This window comes from Centruroides sculpturatus, unplaced genomic scaffold, assembly GCF_000671375.1.
Source record: "Centruroides sculpturatus isolate CEXI.00-Female unplaced genomic scaffold, Cexi_2.0 scaffold897, whole genome shotgun sequence".
NCBI lineage: Eukaryota > Metazoa > Arthropoda > Arachnida > Scorpiones > Buthidae > Centruroides > Centruroides sculpturatus.
This window is the reverse complement of record NW_019385074.1, coordinates 278,726-288,398: the sequence shown is the minus strand read 5'-3', so window position 1 is coordinate 288,398 and position 9,673 is coordinate 278,726. Positions and strand designations below refer to the sequence as shown.

The 9,673-nt window shown below is 32.3% G+C and overlaps 1 protein-coding gene across 1 annotated transcript; it reads left to right on the top strand.

Annotated features, from left to right (window-relative positions):
• The first annotated feature begins 3,380 nt into the window (after positions 1-3,380).
• Positions 3,381-8,254, top strand: LOC111634265 (solute carrier family 10 member 6-like). The gene is made up of 7 exons (XM_023378997.1): positions 3,381-3,669; positions 6,919-7,082; positions 7,146-7,351; positions 7,414-7,618; positions 7,705-7,965; positions 8,045-8,195; positions 8,238-8,254. The coding sequence occupies exons 1-7, from the start codon at positions 3,627-3,629 to the stop codon at positions 8,252-8,254; spliced, it is 1,047 nt and encodes a 348-aa protein (XP_023234765.1). The 5' UTR covers positions 3,381-3,626.
• The last annotated feature ends 1,419 nt before the right edge of the window (positions 8,255-9,673 follow it).

The window sequence follows — 9,673 nt, the reverse complement described above, 5'->3', positions numbered from 1 at the left end:
CAGCTGGCTTCTTGAAAAACATGTCCAAGGTGGTCTGTTTCTCTCTCTTCTTCAACACCTGTCGGAAATGACGGGCAAGGGTGTCATTGTAGAGATCATTGATCCTGTTGGCCTCAGCTCTGTTTGGATAATGAGTGTTGTTAAACTCTTTAACCTCTCCCCATTTGACAAGGAAGTTTTTGTCAACATTCACTCTTTCTGATGATGTTTTGCTTTGTTTCAATTGAAATCACCTTTCTGTTTTTTTAGAAGCCATGATTTGCACAACACTTGAATAAATGTAAATATCCTGCACTGAGGTGATGTACTGTACTTAATAAACAAGGGAGCAAGCCGAAACCCAACGGAAGCTCTGTACTTCAGATATACTAATAATATATTTTAATTATAGTAATATATTATAAAAATAGCAGATTGTCATTGGCAATGGCAAAAGAGTGGAAACATCATACGCACTTCTTCGCAGAAAGACCGTTGTTCACCTCACATAACTGCCGAACGGAAAGTCCGTTGTTCTCAACCAGTCCGTTGCTCGATTCAGGTAACGGCCAAACAGAAAGTCCGTTGTTCGCAGGGTCCGTTATTCGAGGCGTACGTTATACGAGGCACCACTGTACTCCAATAAAGAAATTAAACGAGTTGGAAATTGATTACGAATATCCAATTGATTATATTAAAACAATAGCCACTACCTTTGGTGATAAAAAACTAGTAGTTCTTAGGGATAGAGAATTGAATGAATTTCAAGTTTTTCTACCTAATCGATCCGATAAAAATTTTAAATTTGTACCCAGGGGTATGAGAGATTGTGGGAATATGTATAAAGCTCATATTATTGAGTTTGTTTGACTTTTTTTATATTTACTTTTCTTTAACTAATATTTTACTGGTTTTAAATAAATAAAATTTATCCTGAACATTTAAAAACAGCTTTTATTTGAATAACATAAATTGTTTTTTCTGGAGAGAAAAAATGAAAGAATCAGATGCTTGGGTGTTCGTACATCCATTTTCAGAATACTAGTAAAAATAATTTAGCTGAATTGTGCATTTGATACATTTTTCTGGTATGGTTTTAAAGTACAGCTGTCCCTTGATAGTCCGATGTTTTGTAATCCGACATGCTCAGTAGTCCAACGCACCTTTCGTCAAGGTACCCGTCCCCGTTACGTGTCTGCACAGAAGCATGTCGCGACGTGAATCTCCCCATCCAATTCTTACACGATGACACACATTTTCTGTTTTTTCTGTGAGCAGTTCTATTCCAACAGTTGGAATAGGGAATATTGTAGGCTACTGCTAGCAAAACAATGCCAAATATGTAATCACTTTTGGTAATCCGACACCCCTTTGGTTCCATACCTGTCGGATTATCAAGAGACAGCTGTATAATGATTTAATATTTTTCTCACATTTAAATATATCAAATATAATGCAAAATACTTAATATTTTTACAGTAGTGAACTTTAAATTTTATTATTAATGCAGAACATGTAAACAAAAATTTATGCACAAACAACATTACAGTAAATTGATATTTTTTGTTTTATTTAATTAAAGTAAAATTGACTATTTAATTATAAAAAATAAAATTTTAGCATCGTTTTGCTATGGCAACAAATATTCATATTTTGTTTGAATGCATTACTGTATATTCTATTCAAGTATTATTTGTCAGTTTATTGTCAAATAATTTGATTAAAAATTTTATTTTTGGACTTTTTTCAAAGCTATTTATAAATTAAAAATATAGCTACTAGTGTTGTAACGAATAGTATATTCGGCCTCAGGCCGAATACCGAATATTCGGCCAGGAGCGTGGCCGAATAGCCAAATATTCGGCCAAACTATTCGGCGTGATTAATGCACGTACGAAAATTGGCGCGCAAACCGTATTATGGCAAAGATCCTGCTCTCTATTGGCTCGCTGTCACTACGCTTCGCCAATCGCGTTAATTCTTGGCAGTTGTAGCGGACAGACAAGAGTGTCATGGAAGTATGTGATAAATGATATCAAATGTGGATAACAGTGAAATGACCTACACGTGTAAATAACAGAAAAAGAAGAGAGAAGGGCCGCAAAGTGAAAATGTGAAAATAAATATGAAATTGAGTTGATAACATAATCGAACTAGTCGAGACAGCTTATTGGCGCGAAATTCGCGGCCGTCGATGCCAAACAATTGTTGTCATAGACTTCAGAAAGCTAAATGCTTGTAATGAAAGTCACTTAGCGTGCACGGGCGAAAGCCTGGGACCGTTCGGGCTACCAAGCTGTCTCGAATATGTGAAATCATAACTGTGACTTATACCGACGTCCTATCTGTCTCTTTTCTCGGTTATCACCAGGCTGAGACACGTAATTGTAAAACGGGAACTCTATGACGAAAAAGTGACGAATCGAAAGTATCGTGAGCGCGTATTATGATGTATGCACAGGCATACGTGGATTAGAGCGATAGAGGAAAGAGAAAGGGAAGAGCAAAGACGAGCGCTTAAAAAGAAGGATAGGCAAGGCCAGACCCTCAGATGTGCGAGGATTCTCCAACGATAGACGTGTGCGTGTGCTGATCTTTGTAATTATAAATTGTGAATACATGTGACTAATATTATTTTCTTTTTTATTTTGTGCATGTTACAAGTTATAAATAAATATAAACAAACAACGCTAACGCTATAACATTAACTCTAAATACCAAAATGATTAATTTACTGTGTTTTTGTTATTTATTACTCCTGTTTTTAGGTATTCGGTATTCGGCGGAATAGTGAGAAATAGGCCGAATAGGCCGAATACCGAATAGTAACCGAATATTCGTTACATGACTAATATCTACACATCTGTTACTTATTATAAAATGAGCATTACATCGACAACATTTATTAATAATACTTTCGAATTTTATCTTAATTTTATAACTAATCGTGCTTTAAAAAAATAATTATAAATCTGTTATATTATATTATTATATTCTTTATTATACTTTAAATTTTTTGATGTTATTGAATCACTTTACGAAGTGCCTGTATACGTAATTGCATCAGTTTTAGCACCTATTTAATTAATTTCAATCACAACAGCAAATGATATGGATAATTGTTTCTTTTAAACTATTTGATAAAAACGTTATATAAAATTGGGGTTGGATAATCATTCGAAATTATTATTATATTTTTGACTGGAAATCACTGGATTTATGCAATTTTAGTTTAATTAATGTCGTATAAAACTGACTGCTCGTACAAGGTTTGCTTAAAACGCGACTCAAAAAACCTCAAAATGGCGGCTCAAGAGATATGTCACGCGTGTCCTGACCTTCTTATATAGACCTTGGTTTTATCTACTTATCTACTTGACCTCTGGTCGAACATATTGATGGCTCTATATAAAAGAGAAGCAAAGATTATCATTTCTGAAGAATATTGGTAGTAAGTCTAAGAAGTTGAGGCAGCTAATACATAAAATTAAGCCAATATATCTTTTTGTTAATAAAATAATTTAGAGAAAGCAACAAACTTTTAAAGGTAATTTTCCGAACTTTTTCAATTTTTGTAGTGGATTTCCTTCATAAAAAAAGGCGCAAAGTTCCATATTCGAGGAAATGATTGTAGCAGTCAGTGTAGAATGCCAATGTCCATACCAAAGAATCTAGGAAAGAATAATAATGGTGATGGTATTGATAATTATAACAATATTATGTATCGTAAATTTATAATTGACAATTTAAAATATCGTTACTGAGATATTATAAAAAGATAATATATAATGAATATTTGTCGCTAATTATATGTATAAAATTCAAAATTAATGGCTTAACTACAAAAAGTCTGATATTGATTTGAACGGTTTATGTTGATATAAAAAAATAATGACTGAATAAAATAGTGTGCTAGTAACCTCATTTTATTATTAATTAGTATATACATTTTCTTATTGACACTAATTTTTATACTTTGATATTTAAGTTAATTTTAATTAGACACATTATTGGATAAGACTTTACTCCAGGGCTGTGGAATCGCGTAAAAATCTAACGACTCCGACTCCGACTTTTCTTTACCATCCGACTCCGACTCCGTTTCATATACACAACAAGTTGGTAAGTAAAAAGGGAGTCGGAGTCGGCGGATTTTTTGACGACTCCGACTCCGGCCAAAATACCAAAACTCCACGACTCCGACTCCGACTCCACAGCTTTGCTTTACTCGTTACTGGCAATCACAATTTTTTTAAATAAAATTCATCTCCACTCTTATAATTAAGCTTTTTGCTATTTTATAATAATTAATAATATAAAATAATTTTAAATAAACTCTCATGACTATGGCGCTAAATATAATTTTAAATTTTGGCCGGAAAAGTTACGCAACTCGTTACTGGGTTTTTTTTATATAGACATTGTAACACATCACGGTTGACTGAGCAAAAAAGTTGTTTTGTTAACAACAGAAATATTAATTAAACATTTCATTGCATAACTTTACTGAGATTAACTAGCATTTTTCGTAGAGTTTAACTTTATTTCAAAATACAGTAATAGCTATGATTTATTCTACATTTAAACCTATAACAAGTGGATATATAAGTATAAATAATTCAAGAAGTTAACTTAGAACGTATACTATAATAATTTTACAGAATTTTTATATTTCAAGTAAGATTTATTATACATTTTAATTAAATTATACTTAAAATAATATTATTTTATGTAATAAAAATAAGGATAACTTAAAGAATAACAGGAAATTTGATTTTCTGCTTTTGAAATTAGATACTTTTTATTAAAAATGGTAAAGATGAATAGAAACTTTGTTATACGATTATTTCATACACAAGAAGTAAATAGTTTATACAAAACTTTTTAGAAGTGAGTGGCCATTTTGTAAAACAAACAGAAAGAACGACAAATGCTCACGTATAGATTAGATTGGATTAATGGAATAATTCAAAGAAACTCATGGGTATCTACGAATGGGAAGTGCCTTCAGAGAGAAGTTTTATAAAAAACAAATTCATATTTAAAACTAATTTATACGAGTAAAAAAAACACCCCTTTAATTTATACGAGTAAAAAAAAACACAAAATCCTTTTAAAAAACCCGAAAAGCACATTACCTTAATGTGCTTTTCGGGTTTTTTAAAAGGTTTTTGTCCTTAATGTGCACATTACCTACGTTTTTTTTTCGAACGAATTTTGGAAGTTCATCATGAAGACGGAAGAAACAATATGTTCTTTCTGTAAAATCTACACTCGCTGAAAAATACATTCGATAGCAGAAAACGGCGGAGTTGTGGCACGTTATGAAGTTTCGCATTTTAAACCAACTAGGTTGGAAACATTGCCTTAATAAACGATGTTCTTTAGGCCCAAAACCAATAGTCATAAGAGTTCAGATCTGGAGATCGTAGTAGCCATGACGTTGTAAATAATTGGCAAATCATTCTCGTGAAAAAACTGTTTCAGTAAGGTTTGCACATTTAAACCGACTTGTTGGGCTACGTCATCTTGCAAAAAGATAGCGATGTTTAGACAATTTCTCTACTGTAGTGCTGGAATAAGGAAGTTTTGGTGCATATCTTCATATCTAGCAGCAGAAAGAGAATACGTAACTAGCTCAGATGCAGAGAGATAGAGAATACTGTAAAACCACACCACATTGTTACTTTTCGTGAGTTCAATAGAATTTGTTCATGAACACCTGGATTTTCGTCAGACCAAATACGGCAGTTGTGAGTGTTTACATCGCGAAATGAGCCTTATTCCTGCGCATAATTTGCCAGGTTCATGCATCAACCATCGTCCAAGCTATGAATGCCGTAGAAAATGTTTTCCTTTTCTTATCATTATCATAAGAAACCAATTCTTTAGTGTAGGATATCTTGTATGGTGGATAAAAATGCACGAAGTTTTGCACAATTTTGCACACTATCTTGTATAGCATGTCTAATGTCGGTGATATTGCACGTGTTATAAGAATTCTCCATTCTGTATTCTACCACTTTGTTTTAAAACGTCAAATCGGTTTGCGACCGCATCCTAGTTTCATAACAGTGGCGGATTAATTTTGTACTACTATAGGCCAACTCGGAATGGGCAGGAACTAGGATGAAGTTTCTCATAAGAAATCCTCCCGGAAGGCACTCCGCATTGACAGATCGCCCACGTTGTTTTAACCCAGTGTTTTTTCAACGTATTTTTAATAGTGGCATCCAACTTAGAAAGTTTTTTTCTCGCGATACCTCTATTTCTTGTGGAGTCCTTACTCTCTCCTGAAGTGTTCTTGAGGCACCCATTTGAATACCATTGTCTTAACAGATCAATCGAATCCAATTCATTGAATATAATATAAGCATTTTAACTAAATTCCAAATGCTTATTAATGAAATTTATGAACCACAATCTTACAGTAGCCTATCATAAAAAGAATCATAAATATTAATGAAATAAAAAAAATCATTCAAATTATCTTTACTTAATTTTTTATCCGATTATGTCTTAAATTCTATTATCATCATTAACAAATTCAAGGACTTTCGAATTTCTTTGACATTAATACGGAAAAATCTTCATGCAAACAACTGGAAATAAATTGTAGTTCTGATATTTTTATTGACAGTGTATATAATAAATATATTTCAGTTTTTCCTATAAATTCTCGCGAAGGAACAAACAAAATTGTAATTTATATTTACAATATTGAAAATTAAATTCAGTTAAACCTCCAATAACGGCCACCACGCAAGAATAAATGTCAAATGCATTTATTCAAGCATGTTGAACAACCTCCAACAAGGGTCGTTCCTAATAACGGCCATTTCTTTTTATATTCCTTCAGTGGCCATTGTTCAGAGGTTAAACTGTATATGAAACATTATTTGTGTAAATTTATATTTACGATTTCTAATTGAAAAATAGGAATGGAAAACGATACTTTAGATTTTCTTGAAAGAAATGACACTTGTAATAATACCTCCGGTTTCTATATTAACGAATATCATCAAAATGTTGCAAATATTCTGGGAATACTTACTGTAATCATCATAATGATCTCTATTGGAGCAGATATCTCTTGGAACCAGGTATTGACATTTATCATAATTTTTAATCTTTTTTATCTTGAATATTATATTAAATTCGAATAGATTTATAAAGACATTAGAAGACCTGCTGGACCTGCCATTGGAATCTTTTGCCAATTTATTATGATGCCATTAATAGGATTTATATATAATATAATATTTCAATTCGAATCAAGTCTAGCAGCTGGTTTGCATATTATATCATGTTGTCCCGGAGGTATAGTTTCTAATGTATTTACATATTATTTGGATGGTGATTTATCGCTGAGGTATGTATGAATTAGAAATTTTGGGGGTGTAAACGAAAAAAATCAACATTTATCTATTATAGTGTGACTATGACTACAATATCTACCTTGGCATCTTTTGGCATGATGCCTTTGAATATATGGATATATGCAAATCATACAAAAGCTAAGAACTTAATAATACCTTATGGCAATGTTGCATTATCATTATTATTGATTATTCCTCCCGTGATTTTGGGTATGATTATAAAATGGAAAGCTCCTAAAGTATCTCCTTATATAACAAAGGTATAAACTAATTTTCCTTAAAATTTTATATTAATTAGCATTCGTTACGATCTTATAAATTGCCATCTTATTATTTTCGTTAATAGTGGGGAGGTGCCACAGGTTTATTTCTCATTATAGCTATGTTGGTAGTATATACAGTTTATTTTAAGCATGTATTCGACATAATTTCTTGGAAAATTATTATAACATTTGCAACTTTACCCATAACCGGAATTATAATTGGATATGCTGTGGCTCACCTTTGTAGAAGACCCAGACCAGTCAGCACAGCGATAGCCATTGAGAGCGGGATTCAAAATGTGGCTGTCGCATACATGATTATTACTTTATCCTTTGATATTAGCGTATGTTTATTATTTAAATATTATTGTTTAAGTTTTATGAATATTTTACTTAAGTAAAATATGAACTTTATTTTTGTAGAAGAATATCTTAATTCTCTTGTTTCCATTGCTTTATGGATTAAGTCAATGTATAACCTGTTCACTTCTATGTATAATTTTCTACTTTTTAAAGAATACTTGCAAAAAATTCCAACTGCAAGATACCAATATCGATGACAAAGAAAATGAAGGTAATAATTATGATAATTATTTGAATTTATGCTTACTTTTAGTATGTTCTAAATTATAAATTTAGTGTTGACTTATTTTATTTTCTGGCTCATCAGTGGCCGAATGGATAGAACCAATAAACACTAGTAGTTGGTTTAAGGGTTCACGCCTGACCGAACGGGCTGGCCATGGAGTTTTTTTGAATGTCTAATACCTGAAATGAAAACAAATTCTTACGAAATGCCTCAATAACAATTAGTTTCCCAGAAAGTACTTGAATAAAGGCCAGTTTCCATTAAAGTTGTTCCTTCTTGACAGATAGCTTATATATTGCGTTGCTTTATCCCAACAATCCTGCTCACCAGTGGCCGAGAAAATAAAATTATTGAACACTCGTAGTTTGTCATGGGTTCACACCTTGCCAAATGGTCGGTCACGTGGGATTTTCTGGGTTTTTCTTCACATTTGTAACACCTAAATAAAGGCCAGTTTCCCCATATAAGACCTCTCGGAAGACATTCCCCTCGGCAGATCGTTCATGTGTCGCATTGCCGTATATAAATAAAACCTAACATTCTACAATCCTATATTATCTTGGGTATAAGACAAAAGATATTTTTTTAAATTTAAAAATTCGTAATATCATTATAAAGTAAAGTAAATCTAAATTCTGCTCGTTACTGCTAATAATAACACACAAATGATCAACTTATGAAGAAACAAATCATGCAAGAAATCTTCATAAATAACGGAAGAGTTGTCAGGTAATCAACCCATCCATGCATTCCAGAAGGCTCAGCACTTTAAGCATATTGGGGCTAGAAATGCTGACATCCACACTTTCCTTTATGTCCTTTTTTTTCCATTCATATTTGTCTTGGGACGTTTTTAATCATACACATTTGGGTTCGTCCAGGCCTACAATGAAGCCGACAGAAAAAATTTTACAGTATGTGAAATAAGAGGAGTGGATCCAGAGGTTGGCGCTGATTCTGTGGTTTATTACTAACAGCTTTATCACTTCCTTAAAACAATCAAGTATACAGTGCATATAATTTTGTTTTAGAAGTGCAGCTAGTAGACACACTATATACACTATATAGAAAATAGCAAAAACTGTCACAACTAGCCCTGCCCTCTCCTGCATGTATATATACTTTATTTATTCCCCAATACCACCGAGCATAATCAGGTTAAGAACAGTGTTACACAAATTACCAAGCATACAGACACAAATAATTACAGAGAGAATATAGAATAAAAAATATAACAATTTTAATGAAATTGGTGTGAACAGATGAAAAGATGACAGATATAAGAACCAACTAACATGATAATTAGCATAAGAGTAGAATTAAATANTTAATATTATATCATGTAACAGTAAGCTTGAAAAGTACTGTACTACTGTGTGTTTGCTCAGTTTGTTTTTCAATACTGTATTCTTCAAAGCTATCTATACTAATACAGCCATTTGTATGTGAGGTTAAATTAAGAT

Bases quoted from the DNA above. Each gene is read 5' to 3' on its own strand.
- LOC111634265 (XM_023378997.1), top strand. From the start codon at position 3,627: ATGCCAATGTCCATACCAAAGAATCTAGGAAAGAATAATAATG. The intron at 3,670-6,918 runs GTGATGGTATTG...ATTGAAAAATAG, and splicing joins TCTAGGAAAGAATAATAATG to GAATGGAAAACGATACTTTA. The intron at 7,966-8,044 runs GTATGTTTATTA...TTATTTTTGTAG, and splicing joins CTTTATCCTTTGATATTAGC to AAGAATATCTTAATTCTCTT.